Raw genomic sequence first — 23,267 nt, 5'->3', positions numbered from 1 at the left:
ATGAAAAAATTGTAAGATTTATTATGGGATTATGCATATTATTAAAAAATTCATTGCTAATTTTTAAAGAAAAAGGTGAAAAAATCTATTAAAGAGTCATCTTTGGTAAATATTTTAATCATTTATATAAGATTTATGTCTACAAAAAAAAATCACAGAATTGACATACTATAGATGTTATTGTAAAAAAATGGACGAGTGGATTTACCACATAAAAAGAAAAAAATGTTAATGTAGTCAGACAAGCTACTCAAAATTATGAGGCACCCCCAATTCCGCTTCATTTTATTTACGATTTTTAAGCTTTACAGAGCCTTGGAGTTTCGAATTTTTTAGTAGTCGTTCCCAATATGTTTTTTAATCAAAATTAATGTCTTTATAAACAAAAAAACCTCAATCCGATGTAGGTTTGATTCACTACAGAATTTTTTTGCAGATTTGAATTTAAAAAGTAATATTTTTTGTAACCACGTAATATCGTCGATTTCGTTATACTAGAAACACTCTACAAATGTTGTATCAATATATCATGGCATAATTCTTTCTTCCTTATATATTTTCAACTTTCAAGTTCAATTGACAAAAATTTCAAATAGCTATAAAATTGTCCGTCTAATTTTTACATTCGAAAATCTTTCATTTACTGCATTTAAGGTCAATTTTTTCAAATACCTCTATTATTTTTAAATACATAAATCGCAGAAAAATACGTTTTCTATCAGTTTTAAACTAATTTGTTTTAAAAACAAAAATATTTGGGATATTCCAAGATTTTTTTTACATTTTTATGACCCAAACAAGTGAGACGTTTGGCGAAAAATTCAAGAGTAATTGTCAGTCCGCAAAAGTATAGAAAGGTGGTGGGTCTGTAATAATTTGGGGTTGTTTGTCGGGAAAAGAAACAGATGACCTGCATTTTGTAGAAGGTACAATGAATAGTGATAAATATATCAATATTACAATATTGATATATTTATCAATATCATTATATAGTTATAAATGATAACCACAAATGTAATATTATATTTCCTTCAATAAACTTCATCAAAAATGACGTTTGCCCTTCTTGATACCCAAAGATTGTAAAAATATTATGAAAATGTTGAAAAAAATCTTGGAATATCCCTTTTTTTCTTTCAAAACAAATTAGTGTAAAATGAATAGAAAATGTATTTTCCTGCAATTTATGTACACGACATTTAAAAATAATGGAGGTATTTGAAAAAAATTAACCTTGAATCATATGATGAATTTTTAGTTTTTAAGATACTTTTAATTTACAAAAATTTCAATTGATTCAAATACTTACTTATATACTGCAAAATGACTCCGTTTTCTAAATTAATATAATGCTCTGTAACAATTGTAACGTTACTAATAATACTGATTATAATAATACAAAGCAAAAATTTTTATCCATTAAGGTCGGTATGTATATACTGTTACTGACTTCGTTTTCTATTTGAAATGCAATCGTTACCACCAAGTACTTATAGGTGTTGATACGAGAATAATCTGTTGCGGAGGTAGCTTTTGCTGCTACGAGTGCTGCGGTCACTCAACGGTCATCGTACGTGTCAAACGGATGGCGGATGAATGGTCGGACTATAGTCTATACTCGAAGGTACCCATAGAATTTTCGCAGAAAGCGAGTACGGACCTCAGAGAAAAACTCAGCATGAAAAAACCGTCAAATATCGTAATTTATTGAAATCATTTTTAATATTATAGTCATAATTTCTTTAGATAATAATAGTAATATTAATCATAATTATAATAATTTATATTATACCATCATACATGATTCATGAAACATCTATCCTCAGTAATTTAACTGAATATCTCATTTTATTTAGATTTTAAATATCTATAAGGATATTTATTTATGAAATGTTATCAAAATAAAATACATTTTTCGTACGGAAGCCCGGTCGTGCCATCGAGTGAGTGGGTAGGTCACTAACCAAAAAGTACTTTTTCTGAGGCCGACCTGTTAGCTCACTGCGTGATACTAAGCGTTTTTTCGAGCGACTTAGTAGGTCGTCGAGATAATTTGACGTAGCAGAAGACAACTGATGTTGTGCTAAAACGTTCCCATAACCTCACAGAAGTAAATTCAATGTTTTTTTAATCATTAATGTGTAATATAATGTGTTATTATATTAATGTGTAATCCAAGTACGCAATCTAACAAGTTTTATTCAATGAAACTATGAATAAAGGGTTGTACCAAATACGTATGACTAAGTACGATAACTATAACTTGTGGATCACAAGATTGTCAATATAATAAGAGGCTCGTTAAAAAAATGTCTAGCTTATATTGTTCAAACTATTTTAATTCAAAATGTTTTATAGCTTTAAGGTTTGAATTAATTTTAAGCAACAAAAATGTCTCAATCATAAATGATTGGTCTTGCTCTATGCAGTTACAGGGAACTAATACTTGACTGTATGAACTTTTAGGAGTTGGAAAATTTTTCTAAACTACTTTTTGGTGTTCTTGCATACAAGTAAAGAGTCCTAGAGTATTTATAGGTATTTTAGTACCTAGTGAAGTATCTAATTTTGAGGTTATATGCTAAAAACATGGGAAAAACGCGAAAAATAACGGTTTTTTCAGTTTTTGAGCATGTTCCGGTCAAAATATGATAATTTGAATAAATGCATTCGAAAGTACGGGAAAAAATACATGAAAAATGATTATGTAGATGTTAGCCAAATATGATCTTCATAACTTAAAAAATCATTGAAAATTTCAATAATTTTTTCAGAATGTTTGGAGCAAACAGTAAAGCAGGAGAAATTATTTTCACGAAAAACCGTTTTTTACGATTGTGGCACTCTATTGCCACCTAGGGATATGAAAATTTAGGTGAGAGCCTCAAAATATGCTCTTTCGGATGGCTGATCCCCGATAACGATTCATTCTTAGGCTATTTTAACATTGTTAACCCGCTATAGCCTTTAGCGTTATTTTACTTTACTCAACTTTAAGAGATAGCGATGAGCGCTCTTTTTACACAGCAAACAATCACAATGGTGAATATCGATCACTTATTTTTTAGACAAGAAAATATCTGGATAAAGAATAAAAAATATTCTAAACATTATTTTTTAAGTAATAAAAGAAAAAAATGCATAATTGCAATTATAAGTTATCCTTTGATTGAGAACAATAATCTCACTACGAAATATATAGCACCAGAGATGAATAGGAAGATTGCTAAAGAACATGAGCTGTCTCGGTCAGAGACGAAGTGCCTGTAGAATGGCGTTTCCAGCGGCTGTCACTAGAATGTCTGTTCAAGTAGGGAAGTAAGGTTTAAAGGCAAGAAATGAGAATAGAATCTAAAGAGGAAAAAGAGAGATACTCTGTTGTGAAGGCCGTGTGTAGAAGCCTAACAACTTTTACCTGATCAAAGCATAGAAAGTCTTATCGAACCATTTCCATTGCGAGCTACTATCTTTAGGTTAATGGAACGAATAAACATCTAATAAATATTATGGTTATTTTTATACTAGGAAATTGCGAGCAATTAGCGAACCATCAACTGGCATTTTAGCAATTGCCGTCAACTGGCAAATCTAAAGATAAATTTACTATTAAATTTTACTCAATGTTCCATTTACAGACCTGAAAGAGAAATATAAAAAAAATATATAAGATAACACGAAAGAAGAAACTCTATCTTCATCTCTAGATTTGTTTATCAAACATTCTGTTCTTTCAAACATTCTTTAAGGGTGGTTTTATAAAATAACCTCTCTAGAAAGCTCATACTTACCAACAACCGTTGTCGAGAGAATCATATAATCTAGCAGCGTCATTGGCTAGAGTTAACTTAATTAAAGATCCTACGTGTGCTTGTGAAGAATTCCCTGAGGACTCACGTTAATTGGTAATATTCACTGTTAAATAACCATAGAACCGCCTTACTAAAAATATTACTAAATTAGGCTTTCAATTACCAATGAAAATGTCATTAATGTTTGCGGAACCCAATATACTATCCTCAAGAGTGTAATCGAATTCCTTGACAAATGAATATAAAACTGTAAGTAAACTTCTCAATGTAAACAATAATAAAACCAATATTTAATTTGTAAATCTCTTTACTGTTTGTCTATCTAATACAAATATAAAGATTTGTAGCAATAATAAAAAAATACTTGTAAAATCTTTAATTATAGTATTAAATTGTTACAGGAAATATTTATCTCAGAAGTTTGTCGATGAAGGCACTAATGATAATTTCTTCGATGCTAGGAAGTTGACACTGCGTGACAATACGATAACTCTGATTAACTGCAGCACACTTTTATTTCCGCTTCTTCATCATTATCATAATAAAAATTAACCCCTGCTACCAGTTTTTGCACCTCATAATTGAAGCAATGGAGATCGACAAACGCAAGTCTCTAGCAGCTACTGATTTAAGTTTTAGCAACAACAATTTTTTTAAAGTTAAAAAACAGGCAAATCATGCTACATATCTTCTGGTAAACAACTGTTTTTTAACTTTGAAAATGAAGATTCAGAAATTAACTACCTCGCTAACAATATTGATACAGTGCGTTCGTATAATTATAATATTAGCGTTACAAATATGCAAGCTAGGCGTTCATGCAAGAGGGGTCAGCCACAGTACGCCTTGGGCTAGTCTCTGCTAATTTTTACTGGGTTCTTTCTCGGTAAAGAAAGCGGACGCTGACTTTCACAGGTCGACGTTCGCTCTGGTTGGAGAGGTGATTCAAATAATCAGACACTTTAATTAACTAATATTACATATGGCGATCTCATTTATTGACGCCCTTTTTACAAACGTTCGTTACAAATTTAATTCGCTGTGGCGAGCACGCTCGCTCAGCTTTTCGCAGAGTTCGCGGGATCACACGAGCGAGATCGCTCAGCGTGCGCGATAAAATTACGCTTGACAAACTGGAATCTGCAAACGAGTGAGAGCTGGTGCGAGAGAGAATAATTTGGTGTTTGACCCACCGGGTGCCGACGGTCCGTCGATAGAGAGGTGACGCCGGCGAAAACGGAGACTCGCTGAAAACGGCGCCCTGGCGACGATGGAGGTGGCTGCAGGAAGGGCCGCAGCACGACCTTTACTCTTTGGTCGACGAATGGTCGCTGCTGGAACTGACTCTGCTCCCGAAATAGCTTTCCCTCACTGGCAGGTATAACTGTCGCACTAATGGCAATGGTTCCTCTGCAGTAGGAACTTGTTCAGGACGGTCATCTCTAGGCGGTCCTAATTACTCGAGAGCTCGCGCCTAACTTCCCTTCTTATCTCTTAATTTTTAAGCCTCGCGCCGCCGCACATTGGAGCTATAGAGGCGGGTTGGTTCAAAACCACCTAGATGAAACAATATTTGATGGAATTAAAAATTTCTTGAACGAGATTATTGGTAATTCAATTCGTCAAAGATCTACGAAGCGTTATTTTTGTAAATCATAAACCTTAAGCCCTGAAACCATGAATTCTAAACCCCAAATCCATAACCCCTTAGCTACATAGTCGAACATACGAGGTGTGATCAAAAAGTAAGGTGAATTTTTATTTTTCTCAAAAAATATTTATTTATTCATCAATTTTTATTTTATCTCCTTGGGAACAAGAAGAAGTCACAGGGGGCCAGATCTGGGGAATACGGTGCCTGTGGCATCGTTACTGTGTTGGTTTTAGCCAAAAATTCGCGCACAAGCAACGATGTGTGAGCAGGGGCGTTATCATGGTGCAAAAGCCAATTTTTATTTTTCCACAAATTCGGACGTTTCTGGCGGATTGCTTCGCGCAAATTGCGCATAACTTGCAGGTAATATTCCTTATTTACTGTTCTACTCTGTGGCAAGAACTCATGATGCACCACGCCCCTGCAGTCAAAGAAAACTGTAAGCAAAACCTTTACATTTGATGGAACTTGGCGTGCTTTTTTTGGTCTTGGTGATCCAGAATGCTTCCACTGGGACGATTGAGTCTTAGTCTCGACGTCATAACCGTATACCCATGTTTCGTCACCTGTTATAACCCTGTTGAGTAAATCTGGATCATCGTTCACGTCATTCAGTAGCTCTTGGGCGATGCTCATGCGACGTTTCTTTTGGTCGAAATTGAGCAATTTCGGAACAAACTTCGCTGACACACGTCTCATGTCTAAAACACTCGTCAAAATTGATTGGCACGAACCAAATGAGATGCCAATATCACCAGCAATTTCTCTAATGGTAATTCGACGATTTCCCAACACTATTTTCTTCACTTCTTCAATATTCTCATCAGTTGTTGATGTGCTGGGGCGTCCAGAACGAGGTTCATCGTCGGTGTCTTCTCGGCCTTTTTGGAAGAGTTTATACCACTTGTAAACATTTTTTTGGCTTAAAGTAGACTCACCGTATGCCACTTTCAGCATTTCAAGTGTTTTGGAACATTTGATTCCATTTTTCACACAAAATTTAATGCAAACTCTTTGATCCATGTTTTTAGACAGCAGCAAATCGTGGAGCACGCAAAACACTTCTAACCTTGATGCCTCTCACAAACAAACCGAACATACTACAAAGATGAAATTTGGAACGTATGTTCTAGACGAGTGTACCGACATAACCAAATAAAAAAGTCGAAGATCGAACGGACGTAGCCCGCTAAATTTCAAAATTCACCTTACTTTTTGATCACACCTCGTATATATGTCCACTTCATATCCGTTCTTAAGCATGGTTCCAGAACATGTTTTAGGCAAAATAAATTTAGGATAATCAGAGTCATCTGTCTGTGCAAATATATTTGACTTTAGAATAATTTTCAAGGTCATTTGAAGGTCAGAATTTTTTAATAGAAAACCTCTATTTTGACACCGAATTCGAAAAGAGCGAGAAATTTTAAGTCTGAAATTGTACTTTAAAATTTCAATTTTCACAAGTGCTCAGAAGCTGTTGCTTTAAATGAGCTAATCTTACTTTTAGCGCTACCCAGAAACAACGACGTGGACGTAGTAAGGACTGTTTCCTTTGGGGTGCTTGATTAAAGTGAGTCCCCTTGCCTCTCACTGTTTGGGGTGCTTGATTAAAACTAAAAAGATTCTTCTTGTAATCATAATTTACCATTATTCCAATATTAACATATTTTTTGCAGTCTTATCTATTTTAAGTTTAGTGTTTTTCATTTTGTATCTCAAACTAGAGATGTATGGATCAGATGAAATAAGTAATTTATGAATCAAATCGGTATTAGTAGCGATTCTATTACACTTTCTTGTATTGAACTTTCGGTAATGCTTCACGTCCTTGTTTCGATATTCCTGAGATTCTTCAGATAATAAACCTATTGGAATTAGTGCAAAATGGTCAATGATTTTATCTCCATGATAAAGTATCTTATGCACAGATGCTGGCATATAGTACCAATTATATAAATTTATATATAATTGTAAAGTTTCTTTTGCATAAAACTTGAATTTCATGGTGTCAATTTTTATACCACATGCAATAGTTTGTAATATGATTCCAAATTTGACGATTAATTGTTTGTCGACACCTGTCATTTAGGATGCCAAGTCAGGATCACGAAAAAATCTTCTTGCAGTATTACCGTCATTGGAAGATCCCGTCCCTTGTTTTGGGTAATCTATAAGTAAACCTGTTTTATCTTTGAACATTTTTTGGATCCTAGTTTTAGCTAATTTCATTTGTTCCTTTTCTTCAATCGATTTTGCAGCCCACTTGCAGAAATCTAATCTATATGCTATATGAAGAATACATTCCATAAATCGTATCCATGCATGCAAACTTGATAAGCCATATTTAAAATTATTAAGTATCTCAGTTTTTTTCGATAACTCATTCAAATTATTCATTTGTGATGGTGTTGCTTTACATATTACACAAGATGCGGATGAAGGTGTATCTGTTAATGTCTGTACGACTTTTCCATCTATCATAGTTAGATGCAGCGAGTACTTTACATGAATTTTTATACCAGCAATCTCTAGTGACGTTGGTGATAAAGCGTTGATTTCAGATTTTATTCGAGCTACTTTATCACGAGTGTTCTCTGGTGTTTCTTTGATATATTCGAAACTGATAACTCGGCAATATCTAGTCGAGCCAGATTGTAGATTAGACCAAATTTTTTTTCTTAAATTTGGTATATTTTCTTCTAATGTAAGCGGTATCATAGAGATTATAAAAATACTACTGTCTGATGTAGTGCCATCAGTAAATTTTTATTTATATTCACTCTGATCAGAAGCACCATCACATCCCCATTTACAAGTCATTATAAGAGATACTTCAGTTACATTTTTAGGTATGAGAGAAATAACAGTAGGTATTTGTAGTAACCGCCTACATGTATGATCTAACAAAGCTTGCAAATCAATGGAAACGTGTTTCTCAGTTATTAATATACTTGAAGGTACAGGATAGCATTCTGCTTTTGCTTCTGCAAGCTTTTTATAAGGTATAAAAATATCTGCATTCTTTTCTTTAAATCGTTTTCGAATCGTATCATACTGCCACCGAGATAACTTTGTATCCTCAATAAGAGCTAATGATTCAGTTTCGGTAAATGTAAGTAAGTTGCATTCTTCATTGTTTGAAAGGAATTCAATAACATGTATCAAATGTTTCTTCCAGAATCTCTTAAGTTTTTATAAAAAGCCTGTTTTATTTCTTCTTCTAAATAACTTTCAGACAGAAGTAGTATTTTTCTGCGCTTAGTAGATTTAGAACTACCTTCGTAATTATCTAATGATGGTCTGCCACCACTTGGGGCATCCTTTTTAAGATCAATAATAACATTTTCTGATAACCGCTGGCAATTTTTATTTCTAAATACATTTTCTTTGTAAAATGCAGAAGATAATTTCATTTTGAAGATGCGCAGAAAACTAAAACTAAGTTTTTTTTCACGCGCGATAACTGTTCTTCGTCTAAGTCAAGATAAATCGTATTAACATAACTGATTAAACAATCAACATTTTGTTCATTTTTATCGACTTTCAACAATACGTCACATAAGTTTAAGTGGGGTAGAGTAAGAGATTCCATTTTAAAATAAGTGTGATGTAAGTGTGATGTAAGAATACTAATAATACTGCAAGTATGCACAAGTCTTTATTTTTTTTAAATACACTAAAATTAAAAAAAATGGGCTCTCGAATGATTGTGATGAATGAATGTGATGTGAATGTTTATAGATAATACAATACAAATATGACTTATAAGTATTACTAATGAATATTACTAATATTAAAGGAAATTATTTAGCAAATTTTAACTTAAACGTTATATGTGGTTAAATTTTTTATACATCTTATTCTTATTGATAACGACTACTGTTATTCCACTTCATTTACAATTTGAGTTACTTGAATTTGACATATTCAATTTTGCTTGTTCTAATTATAAAAATATTATTTTATCTATAGTTTTTTCTTGTAATATAACTGATTTAGGTTTGTAAATCGATCTACTCGGAATACATTATAATAAGTTGCACACTATAGAAAGGAAAATAGACAGCCATACATAGTTGTTTTAGATTTTCACCATAAACATAAAACAGTAACTTTCAAACTTTCACCATTATAAGCTTTCAATGATGTAGAATACATTGGGATTACAATTTACTGTATAAGTATTTGAAATTACACGATTAAGAAATTTAAATTTATAATTGACACAGAGCTTACATATTGAAATCTGTTATTTAAAAAAAAATAATGAAGTCAGGATAAAAAGACATAATGAAGTGCAATGTGTTAAATGAATTCTACGAGAGCGAGAGGTTTGTGGGTTTGGAGTATTGGGTTTGTGGGTTTGGGGTTTGTGGGTATGGGGTTTGTGGGTTTGGGGGTTTGGGGTTTTGGGTTTGGAGTATTGGGTTTGTGGGTTTGGGGGTTTGGGGTTTGGGGTTTTGGGTTTGTGGGTTTGGAGTATTGGGTTTGTGGGTTTGGTGTATTGGGTTTGGGGTTTTGGATTTGTGGGTTTGAAGTATTGGGTTTGTGGGTTTGGAGTGTTCGTTTGTGGGTTTGAGGTTTGTGGGTTTGAGAGTTTAGGGTTTGGGGTTTGGGGTTTTGGGTTTGTGGGTTTGAAGTATTGGGATTGTGGGTTTGGAGTATTGGGTTTGTGGGTTTGGGATTTGGAGGTTTGGGGTTTTGGGTTTGGGGGTTTGTGAGTTTGGAGAATGGGCTTCGTAGCTCTCTTCCATATAGTATAAAAAAGATCCTCACCAAAAATTATAAAGTTTGAACAAGATTTCTGGCCTCTAGATGGTTTTGAACCTATTGACCACAATGTGCGCTGTGCTCCCACTTCTATCGCCGTCAAAAATCAGTCAAAATCGCTCTCTCTCTCTCTCTCTCTCTCTCTCTCTCTCTCTCACTCTTCTCGCTCTCAGTCGCACTCACGGCGACACTTCGCCGATCTTCGCCCTCTTCTCTCCAGATCCTGCAACGACACAAGTATGTAGTCGCTATATAGCGTATACTTAGTCGCTGCGTTCACGCGAGGACAGTGCCGCACACAGGGCCAGCGAGCATCGCTATAGCCCTGTCACATTCAAATGTGCTTGCTTGTAACAAACCAACTTCTTTAATTTTGAAAAAGCAACAAATATTATTGTTATTGTTATTGTTACTTCTAGAACTATGTCTACATAGAACGCTGCAGAGGTAAACTAAGTACCTGTACGCATTAGTCTTGATTTCCTATACTCATGAATATGCAGACTCACCTCCCCGATCATTTCTTAAATGGTGTAGAAGGATAAAGTTTAACACGCATCATGACTGGACCTACAGTTTATGGTGGAATCCAAATCATGGTAACAGACATATGAAAATTTCATTTCTGAAAATCCTCACATGTCCGTAGCTCGAACCCGCGACCTCTTGCACAGAAGCCTGGACTCTTACCCACTGACCCACCGTGACTCCTAAAGAATGTTCTTTTCAAGTTTTAGTAATGATTTATTCTCTTCAAAATAAATTGTTTTTAGCTGAAAAAAAGGTGAACAAGTAAAAAAAAACAACAAAAGGAAAGAAGCAAGAAACATCAAAATAAAAAATTGTCACAAATAAAATGAAAAGTAAACATTTCAATGAAGCTAATTTAAATTTGATATTTATATTTGCTTTCATACTCTGAAGACAAAAAAGATCTTGCAAAAATTATGTATTATTATTCGGCTGCAAGTTTTCGCGATAAAGAAATATTGTCATACATTTGCATTCTAAATCAAGTGTTCGTAATTGGGTTTCCATTTACAATATTTGATCAAAAAAAAATTAATATATTATTCCCCTTATAAAAATGTGATGACCGGATTTTCTGATGTTTAGATAAAGGCCATCTGAATGACTCTTGCAGTGCGTACGTCTGTATTTAAATCTAACCTAATCTAATTTAAAATGTTTCATCAAAATTATGCTGATTGCTATTTTTGTTTGAATATAAATATAAAACCATTTTAATATTTTTAATTCAAATTATTTACATGCACAAAAATTATATTTTATTTAAAAAAATAATTTTTTATTAATAAGTTTTGAGAAAAATGCTATTTCATCTACTCTGATTATTGTTAGAAATGCCGAAAACTGAGAAGCTATATACCCAACCCCCTGCATTGATTGTAATTTATGATAAAAATCCTGAGAATTGTCAGGAAGCCAGAGGTGTTGTGCGCTGTTAAAAAGTGGAGTCGACTCTTCTTTTTCGCATAAAATTATATTGTGAAGACATATTTTCTATCACTTTCAAACAGAGATAGTTTCCAATTAACTTAGCTTTTGCAATCACAAAAAATAAAGTTTAAGGTCGAACTTTTGACAAAATTAATATAGATCTACGAAGAAAGGTTTTTAATCACAAACAGCCTTATGAAGCCATCTCACATTCGATCTTGGAATCCCCTAATAATTTATCTTCATGATCATCAAATAGAAAATATAAGTGTTAAAAATTATGTTTATAAAGAGCTATATTTATGATTATTAATTTTTTTTAATTTATTCCATTAATTATTTTACAAATATAAAATTTCTTTCACTGACAAAATATTTGATAATATCAATGAAATAATCAATGTTTAATTGTATTAACTAGATTATAGACAACAAAAATGTAAGTTGGGGCACGCAAAATACGCTGTTCAAATTCTAGTATTAGATGAAAATCGCACAAATCTTACGATTCTGTCTAAAAACCAGAGAGTATGGAGTTAAATTTGATGAAATGTCGATTAAAACTTATGAAAAGTATTTTTCTTAAATGCAATTGCATTGAACGTCTTCTAGATATAAGATCAACTTGCACAAACAGCATTATTACAAAGCACGCACTTTTGATTATTTTAGATATCATGAAAGCGAAAAATCTGTGACAATTGATTACTTCCGGTTTTAATCGTAACGGCGTGTCTACAAAAAAGCTCCAAGAAATTATTCTTAGTGTTGCAAAAACATAGCGTAATATTGAAATAGATATGTTTCACAATTTTCAATCAAGAAAGTAATAATCAAAAATTGCTTAAATTATTAAAAGTTACAATTAAACAGCCATTCTTTTTTATAAGTCAAATAAAATGTTATGCAATTTTTTATTGTCCTCACTTGGTCAAACGATTACTCGCGTAGTTGAGGTTTGTGACGTCGGGGTCACTCTCAGGTACGCTTGGAGTAAGCGTAAACTCAGGGTTGCTCTGATTTGGCTATCGTGTAACACATAAGCCGGGACGAGCAATATTGTTGCGTTGAGAAAACTGTATGCTAGCGCGGAATGTAATAACCAAATGTTATTACGAACACACCAGACTCACGTTTAATGTGTTCTTAAGGGACTTTAATGAAAATTCACCAGACTCACGCTTAATGAATTTCCAAAAGAAAGGCGGATTACTTAAAGAAAGAAAAGGATAACCAGTTATAACATTTTACTTACTTTTATTTTATCTAATCACTTATTGTTAAGGCTGCACTCTCTCTGCTCTTTGGCCTCTTTCTCTCTCTATATATTCTGAATATACTTGTGTGACTTCTTAATTGAATTTTGGCTGACTTTTCTTCTTTGATGCTTCCTCCGGGACTCACTCACTGGTAAACACTTCTTGTTAGGGACTTCCTGGTGCTCACTCCACACTCACTACTCTACTCTTTCCAGTCTTGTACAGAGCTTTTTATAAGCCGTGAGTGGTTGGGTGGAAATCCCTTTCCTCAGGCCCATGAAGCGATAACGGCCAAATTTTGTATTGGTGGGAAATTTTCTAATCATATCCAGAATTTCTTTATTGGTCTGTGGGCGTGAATTTTCAGAGAGAGAAAGGGCGGTCCCTTTTTAATTTGGGCCCTTTTCTCCAGAGACGGCTCTCGGAGTGCCACTTAGTAACGCTATAGTTTATAATTACTTATACATAATTGTACTAAACTTAATTAATTATAACGATACATAGTGATTATTATAAACATTCAGAAAAATCCAAACCTTTTACGATTTATTATAAAATAAATACATTACTGTTCTATTTATTGGTTATTCGGTGACAAAAAGATGCGCATTATAATAGCTTACAAAATTGATGAAAATCTATTTAATATTACGGATATTTTCTTAAAAATCGGTGGGAAAAAAAAGATAGATTGCATTTTTATGGTCCCCTTCCATTATCAGCGTGATAACACTTCACGATGTATACGCGATGATCATAGGCCCCTGTCAACACATGCGTGTGGGACAAAGCAGGATAGAGCGTTGATTGTAAGCTTGAGTACGCAGGCTCGGGCCACTATCAAAGTTTATATTTCGAATGCGTTTTCATCGTGGGAAATCAGGAAGGTTCCCACTCCGTTCGTCATATTTAATAATTAAATAAAAACTAAGTTACGGGTGGCCGTCACAGGTTTCATAGCTGCATTTACATTGGTGGTATAATAATGAATTATGAATTACGAATTTTGTTGATTTAATTAATAATTGGTTATTTAATAAATGCAATAGAACTCCAAATTTATTAGGATATTTAAAGGGATACTTTAAATCTAATATTTTTCCATCGATGAAAGTTAAGTTAGCTTTTTAATCATTGAGTAAACGAAATAGTGGTGCAATTAGATTAGCTGGGGAAAATCTTGTTAGACTTGGTTAAATTTTAAATACTTAGAAACGTTCAGCTACTTTTTTCAAGTAATTGGATAAAATTATTGATGCATACAATACATATTCATTAAAAAATGTAGATAGCCAGAAACGTCCGTTATCTGAAAATACTCCAGAAATTAAAGAGCTTCTAGAAAAATTTTGTTGTACAAATTAATAAATGAAGACCCATAAATAAAAAGGGGAATGTTAAAATACCTCCTTGCTTTGAAAGTTTACAAATAATTGTAGGAGCTTTGTTATATTTATAGAGAAATTTAAAAGGAAAATTCATTGGTTTCGAACTAGCTATAGGTTATTGTGATCAAGATTCGGTAGAACATGATCATGCTAAATTCCGTGGTAGAGGTGGATTCAATTTCAATTCTACGGCGAAAACGTATGGTTTCATTATGTTAATTCTACAAGTAACATTTATACTAGTGATAGAGGTAATTTTCAATTTTTAGAGGCACAGTCTTTATTAGACATAAGTAAACATTTGCAAACTACCGAATCCTTACAAAAACTTGGTTTTTGTAGTATATCTTAAGAAGAAATCGAGGATTTTTCTAACATTGAAAAATCTCTTAAAATCTTAACTTACAAAGCTTGCAAGTAACATGCAAAAAAACAGCATTATGAAACTTATGAAACTAATGTTATTACGTTTTTCGCTGGATCTGTTGCTCGCAAAGCTTTATAAAATAGGAGTTATTCAGAATACAGCCATTTCTTTTTGAAAAAAAATGAATTTTTTGAGAACTCTGATTATTAACAATTATTTAATTCAAACTATACGTTGTCAGAAAATCGGTGTGTTGAAACTCAAGTTGAAAAATCGGAACAGATCGTTTTTCCAGTATCATTAACTGTCATATTGAAGCATTTTATTTCAGTATTTGTCACGAAGTAGGTTTTTCGAAAAAAATAACTGCCATAGCTGAGCAAGTAACAACTGAAATTTTTCCAAAATATTTCGATAAGTCACAGCTGTTACTCGTAGAAATTAGAAGCTTTAGAATTCTTATTATTAGTTAAGATTTATAAAACAAAATTCATTAGCATAATTATGCTAAATAATCTATTGCTCAAAAGTGTACAAAAAGTTAGAATAGAAAATAGTTAATAGTCAGTAATCTCTAAGTTTACAAAAAATAATATGCTGTTAAGTTCTTTAATTTTGATTTAAGTTCAATTTTTATATTTTTATTTTTATTTTAGATTTTGTTGATCATATTTTATTTACTTCATAACGATAAATTTCGCTAGTACTTGAGCTAATAAATAATAAATAATAAATAATAATAATAAATAAGTATATATTGCATGCATGTAAATAATATGTGTACATAATTGTATATAAACTATTTTATTATATATTATATTCATATATATACTGTAACATTGAAATATATCGTTACACAATCCTACTTAACTGTTTTTTTTTTTACCACAAAGACAATCGAGAGCTTAGGGTTACTTCGTTCAGGTCTCCTTAAATCATAATAGATAATGAAAGTAACCTTTATCCTTAGTAGATGAGATAAAATCTTCAGCTATCCTTGAGAGCAGGGAATAGCAACGATGCGTAGTCGTTCGTAGAACATCTCGGGACCAGCTACGTTTGTTGAGATATTACGTCGTCGGCAGACCCGAATCGAAAGACCGAGCTCTCTCGACCTCTAGCTAGAGACACTCACTATCGCTTCTTGTTTTTGCGCAGTAATTGCATTATTAGTACATGGTCGTAGTTGATATAAGCCCGCCTACCTACATACAGTCGGAAACACTAACATGAGAAGTGAGATACAAAAATCATTTTGTCGTATTACAACACACGCCCGCACACCCTCTATACACGTTTCCATACACGCACATGTACTCACATTCGTATACACCTACACACACGAAAATGGAACAACGTTGTCTTTTGTACATTATTATTTTTATATTATAATATTATTGTTGCAAAGATTTATTTGTTGTTATATAAATAATCATTTTTCAATTCAATAAAGGTTTTCTTTACATGTATTATTATAAACTGTACATCAAATGTAAATAAATGAAAATATTATATGTAATTATTTACATAGTGTAAATATCTATATTTAATAAAGTTCAATCATATTTTAATAACAAAAATCATTTTCTTTGTGTACTTGGACTCACTCAACCATTCCCACTTGTACAGCTCTACTGGCTCTATACCTAGTCCTTCCCACTCTTCGATTTGGACGTATACTTTCCCTCTTTGGACTGTACCTGGGTAGACCTTTCAGAGCCGGCCACTAGGAACGTCACTGTTAACTTTCGCTTAATTCCATAACATGCTTTGGCAATCTTCCTATTTATCTTTGATGGTACCACTGCTGATCATAGATTGTATATCCATAGTAAAGTTACGAATAGAATGACTAATTTTTATGAAATTAATAATTGTCCGGATTTTTTTATAATTTACACTTAAAATATAGTTTCATTTGCTAACGACGTCAAGTTTGGGTTTTTTAGTCAACTAGTATTCCCAATGCACACTGTATGTAGTAAATACTTATCAAATTGTACAGAGTATATAAATAATTTCAAATTATTGCGCCAAATTATTGTCATATCAGTAAGCCAATCACATGCAATAACTCCTATCTCCAACTAACCAATCACAATCAATATAGGTTTGATTTCTTACATTATTCTCGTTTTTAGTTAAAAAATACTGATGTTGTTAGGTGTCGTTAAGCGGTGAAGCGCATCCATTGTTTTTATTCAGTAATCATCGGTTTTAAGCATGAATCAAATTCAAATTATTAAAGATAAAAAAAATCTAAAATACATAGCGTACACAAAACAATATCATGCTTTAAAATGCTTATCGTAATACGTCGGTATTGATTAATAAATACCAATTCAATGTTATTCACCGGTTTAACAATAATTTCAAATCTAATTACGTAACAGAATTTTAAGTGTTTAACTGCCCAAAACGAACGTAGGTGCACTGCGCGCTTTATTCTGAGATTAATTTATTTTCATTCATCAATAACGATTTATATCACGTGTCCATCATTCAGCTCATCTAATAATGAATAAACTACCTTCACGTTCAGACCATCTCTTTTTTTATAAGAGGTAGGTGATGGGCAGTCCACCTAATTAGTTTCTTATTTCTATTTTTTAAATAAATAAAACAATTATACCTGTCAATTAAATTTTCTTTATTGTCTTAACACGTTGGCCTATGATTTCAAGCTTTTCGTAAGATATCACCGTACCACCAGACATGTTATTTTAACTGTTCTTCAACTATTTTTTTAATTGTTCTTTTGTGATAATTTTGATAGTTTGTTTATATTATAAATTAAATTTCTAAATTTTTTAAAAATAAATTAACGACACTAAATACGCCAAAATCAGTTCACAGTGTGTCATAAAATATCTATTTATCTTTATTGTTGATGTTTATTGAAAGATAAACTTTACATTATCGATAATCAATAAATTTAATTGGAGTGCCTTAATATTACTTTATGGTATTATTGCAAGGTTAGGTTATTGAGAGATGAATGTGAGCGTTATTGTTTTTCCAGTGCCTGCTAATTTATGTACTTATTTATTTTTATTCATTTAATTAATTGCGTATTCATCGACCTGAAACGCCTCAGTCTATTCTTTAGCGCCGATCTACAAATAATAGTAACCCATGAGACAGCCAATCACGTCGTGAATAAAAAGATTTCACTCGGCAAACCATCACTTTTTTATGTGGGAATACATTAATAAATTATAATATTATATTATAGTATAATATAATATAATATATTAATATAATATTATTATATATATAAAGGATAAAAAGGAAAACTTATAAAAGATTAAAAAAAATGATACTTAGAATTATTTATTATATTGACAACCCTTTGAATCTAAGTGACCTTATTTACTAGAAAGCGGATATTAAAATACAAATTACATGTTTTTGAAAGCCTTGGAAATAATTTATGACTTGAAATTGTCAAATTTTATTATACTTAATTTTTTAATGAATAACAGTTGTGATAAATATCTTGACAAAAATAACTAAAATTCATAAAATTATTATTTTTACCGAATTCATAAGGAATTAAAATAAATTACCGTAACATAATTTGTGTATATTTATTATTTAATTTTAAAATTATATTTTTTTATAATATGGTACAGGATTTTATTTCTATAAAAATATATCACAATATTGTAAAACACGAAAGCACATTTAGAATAAATAAACACTCTTGATAGCGATACGACAACACAACTATTTCACTGTTAAGCAAATGGCAATCTTCTATTGCGTGAAGACGTTGGTTTAACGAGAATAGGGTATAATAAAATAAAATAATTGATATTTTGGTTTGACAAAATGTATCAATTTATTAACAAATAATTATTTAAGTACTAAGTCATAAACAACACAAAAACTAGTATCATTCAATTTAAAGTAAGTATTGAAATCTACAAATGAAACTGTACAATAATTGCAACATACTCACCTTATGTTTTTGCAACATCATTGTATGTGTAAAAATACGATAATGCCAGATATACACTTGTCAATTTAAGAGAAAATTTACGACATAACAATAAATATACAGTTTATAAATTAAAATTAAACAAAATAGAGTCTATAAATGTAGTTGCTTACACAAACTACGAAATCTAATTCTACCCGAAAAATTAAAATTTGGCAAAAATAGATACGCGCTAGTCTGCTTAGACAGCATAGCAGACATTGGAACAAGAAGCAGAGCCAAAATAGAAGTAGAAAGGCAAACAGTGTTATGTAAAAATCGAAGTAAAAATCCATTCAAATATTCCGTTTCGGAAAACGTCTAGCATAAATGTACTTACCTGACCGTTGGACAATATCTAATAGAGAAAGACAGAGACTTACACCATCGTTTGAGGAATCCTCCCTGAAGTTTAGTACAAATACCTCGCTGCACTCTCATGTCAAAAATCGACGTGTTCAATCTGTTGCTCGTAAGTAGACAAGTAATTGACTGACTTAAACTACTATATCAAATAACTCTTCCTCTAGGTGAAAGGCAGTAAGAAAATAAACACATAAATTAACTCTTTTTAATCCAGGATCTAAAGCTCACTCAACGTAGCGTAATATCGATTTGACTCTCACTTGTAATTGAACTAGCACCTGTGACGTGTCAGTTCATGCATTAGTATCGATTCTAGTTTAGATTATTCAAATTTGAGCTCGAGGCTCCGATCAGTTCCAAGTCAGTTGACATACTATAGTCAAACCGAAAAGGAATGAAGAGAAGGAGAAGAATGCCAAGTAGTGACTTGCTTGCTCCTGCTCCTAGAACGAATTATCATGCCCCCTTCCAAAGGTGTTTCATTTCGTTTCCCTTCATCACTGTCGTTAAAAGCATAAGGGCCGATAATATTACATACCTTTAATTATTAAAATACCAAGCAACTTGTTCTCCACTTTTTAATTTTACTCAAATATTTTGATTATATCTTTTATTTTATTTCTTAACTGACTGTGATGGAGAAAGGGTGGGAGGAACGGAGGGAGAGAGAGAGGAGAGGGAAGTATAAAATCATCAAGTTGGGGTAAACTTGAAAGTCTATTGTGTTTTAAGAGAACTATCCAGGGTTATATGCTATATAAAAACATAATATATATATTTCATATAGATAAAATTTTTATTTATAATTAGAAACTATACATTATTTTAAATAATAGAAAGGATAAAAACAAAAATTTTACTAAGCTCTTTTGGTCATTTTAATTAAACAGTAAAAACAAAATACAAACTTATTTAATAAACTCGATTTTTTTAGTTCTCGAAAATAAATATTGTTATCTAAATTTTTTTAAGTAAAAAAATACCTACTCAAATTCTATAAAAGATCACTAAGTTGTTCTTCTTACTCTATTAATTGCTATCCTCTACGTTTTATATAGTTATTTCTTCTAGCTTATATATATATAACCAAAATTATATATATTATATATATTTAAAATTATATATATTTAACGAAAATTAATAAAAAAACTTTACTACCTTCACTACGTACTAATAAGTATAATAATCTGCATAAAAAGAATTAAAGAATTATTAAGATTGTTCAGGAAACTTTCGATTGTTTGAATAGTATTCACTTTTTCGTTTCACTCCGCTACTTCAATAACTTTAAACTTAAAGGTCATAATTTACCTGCATTAACTTCTCTACTATCTTCTGAGAACTATTTTTGTTCACCTTTAAAATAGATATATCCTTTTTACAACTTACCTTTTTTAACAGCCTTATAATACTCTTTACATTTCTTGAGCATTTTTTTACAGATTACCTATTTTATTTGATTTTCTAAGCATATAATTTGAATTTATGATAACTTCTCTCACAAGCTATATAAGTCAACAATAAATAATATGTAATTTATACAACTTGTATGTACGTATGTATGTGTGTATAAATATAAATCTAGAAATTCTACAATACCGTATAAATATATATGTTATATAATCTGTATTATTTATTATAGTATGGTGTTATAATATAAATTTATAGTATTAAATTTATATAACACTCAATTCGTAAATAAAAATGTGAAAAAATATAATAATGTTTATATAATATAAAGAATGTAACGAATGTCAAATGACGTATCTGATATATCAAATGTTATAGCATATGTAACGACTCAAATTCATTTTCTGGGCTACGTAGGCTAAAAATCAATAAATTTTATTTTTTTATATAACATATAAACGGAGTATTTCCATTTTTAAATTATAAGTCTTTCAAATTTGAGAGTTATTACTAAAAATACTCATGCGTATAATATGATTCAATGAAAGATTTAAGTAATGAAAGATTAATAATATATTCTGATATGAGATTAATAATATTATAATAATATATTCTGATATGAGATTAATAATATTATAATAATATATTTAAAAATATATATTTCAATTTCCTTTACTAATATACCCTTGGATCAAATTTTTCATTATTATATTAAAAAATTATCATGATCATTTGATTATTAAAATGATCAAATTTTTCATTATTATATTAAAAAATTTGATTAAAAAATAACTTCCACAAGAATTTACGTCTCATCACATCTATCTGGAAAAGACCACCATACTGCTAATATAAAAATATGACGAATCCACTGGGCTTATAAAATATACATTAGGAGAGGAGATTGACTTAGGCTACTATTTCTTCATAAGAATAAATGTCACGTGAATTCAGCGATTAGCAACCTTTCAGAATGGGAAATATGGGAGGCTAATCACTAAATAAGTAAAACATACCTTAAGTAGAGTACTAAGAATTTATTTTATTTTTATGTTCACGTTATAAAGCAAGACTGGAGCAAAAGTCCGAGAATGTCGCAACGACTAGCGATTATACGAGGTGTGTTCAAAAAGTAAGGTGACTTTTCAAATTTCACGGGCAACGTACTTTCGATTATCGATTTTTTTTGTTTTGTTATGTTGGTACACTCTTCCCGAACATCTGTACCAAGTTTCAAGTGTATAGCATTTTTTGTTTGGTTGTGAGAGGCGTAAAGGTTATAAGTGTTTTGCGTGCTCGGCGATTTCTTGCTATCGAAAAATATGGATCAAAAGATTTGCATCAAATTTTGCGTAAAAAATAAAATAAAGTGCTCCGAAACACTTGAAATGTTGACGGTGGTATACGGTGAAACTGTTCTGAGTAAAAAAAATGTTTACAAGTGGCACAAACTCTTCCAAGATGGCCGGGAAGATGCCAATGATAAGCCTCGCTCTGGACGCCGAAGCACATCAACAACTGATGAAAACGTTCAAGCAGTGAAGAAAATTGTTCTGGAAAATCGTCGAATCACTATCAGAGAAGTTGCTGAGGATGTTGGTATATCGCTTGGCTCGTGCCATGAAATTTTTTCTAACGTTTTGGGCATGAGACGTGTGTCAGCGAAGTTTGTTCCGAAATTGCTAAATTTTGACCAAAAGAACCGTCGCATGAGCATCGCTCAAGAACTGTTGAATGACGTCAACGACGACCCAGATTTACTCAAAAGAGTCATAACTGGTGACGAATCATGGGTATACGAGGTGTGATCAAAAAGTAAGGTGAATTTTTATTTTTCTCAAAAAATATTTATTTATACATCAATTTTTATTTTATCTCCTTCAAAGTAATCCCCCTCGGATATAATGCACTTGTGCCAACGCTTTTTCCAATCCTCAAAGCATTTCAAAAAATCATTTTTTGTGATCTTGTTTAGTTCATCCTTCGATGCCGTCTTTATCTCCTCAATCGTGGCAAAACGCCGTCCTTTCATGGGCCTCTTCAGTTTTGGGAACAAGAAGAAGTCACAGGGGGCCAGATCTGGGGAATACGGTGCCTATGGCATCGTTACTGTGTTGGTTTTAGCCAAAAATTCGCGCACAAGCAACGATGTGTGAGCAGGGGCGTTATCATGGTGCAAAAGCCAATTTTTATTTTTCCACAAATTCGGACGTTTCTGGCGGATTGCTTCGCGCAAATTGCGCATAACTTGCAGGTAATATTCCTTATTTACTGTTCTACCCAGTGGCAAGAACTCATGATGCACCACGCCCCTGCAGTCAAAGAAAACTGTAAGCAAAACCTTTACATTTGATGGAACTTGGCGTGCTTTTTTTGGTCTTGGTGATTCAGAATGCCTCCACTGGGACGATTGAGTCTTAGTCTCGACGTCATAACCGTATACCCATGTTTCGTCACCTGTTATAACCCTGTTGAGTAAATCTGGATCATCGTTCACGTCATTCAGTAGCTCTTGGGCGATGCTCATGCGACGTTTCTTTTGGTCGAAATTGAGCAATTTCGGAACAAACTTCGCTGACACACGTCTCATGTCTAAAACACTCGTCAAAATTGATTGGCACGAACCAAATGAGATGCCAATATCATCAGCAATTTCTCTAATGGTAATTCGACAATTTCCCAACACTATTTTCTTCACTTCTTCAACATTCTCATCAGTTGTTGATGTGCTGGGGCGTCCAGAACGAGGTTCGTCGTCGGTGTCTTCTCGGCCATCTTGGAAGAGTTTATACCACTTG

General features: G+C 32.1%; 1 protein-coding gene across 3 annotated transcripts in view; it reads right to left on the bottom strand.

Moving 5' to 3' along the window:
* Positions 1 to 21,504, bottom strand: part of LOC131669499 (scavenger receptor class B member 1) — a 347,418-nt gene extending 325,914 nt beyond the window's left edge. Inside the window, exon 1 of one of the 3 annotated variants that reach the window (XM_058944428.1) lies at positions 21,486 to 21,504. Coding sequence is in view for 1 of the 3 variants with exons in the window: in XM_058944410.1 (XP_058800393.1) it covers positions 19,077 to 19,134 (58 nt within the window). In the remaining 2 variants the exon portion in view is untranslated. Of the gene's footprint in view, positions 1 to 19,033; positions 19,454 to 21,485 lie in introns of those variants that run through there. The other 2 variants (XM_058944410.1, XM_058944419.1) reach the window with 2 other exon arrangements.
* Between the last annotated feature and the right edge of the window lie 1,763 nt (positions 21,505 to 23,267).

The sequence above is a fragment of the Phymastichus coffea genome, unplaced genomic scaffold (assembly GCF_024137745.1).
Source record: "Phymastichus coffea isolate CEN01 unplaced genomic scaffold, Cenicafe_Pcof_1.1 PCOF00008, whole genome shotgun sequence".
NCBI classification, from domain to species: Eukaryota; Metazoa; Arthropoda; class Insecta; order Hymenoptera; family Eulophidae; genus Phymastichus; species Phymastichus coffea.
This window is presented reverse-complemented; position numbering and strand designations above follow the sequence as displayed.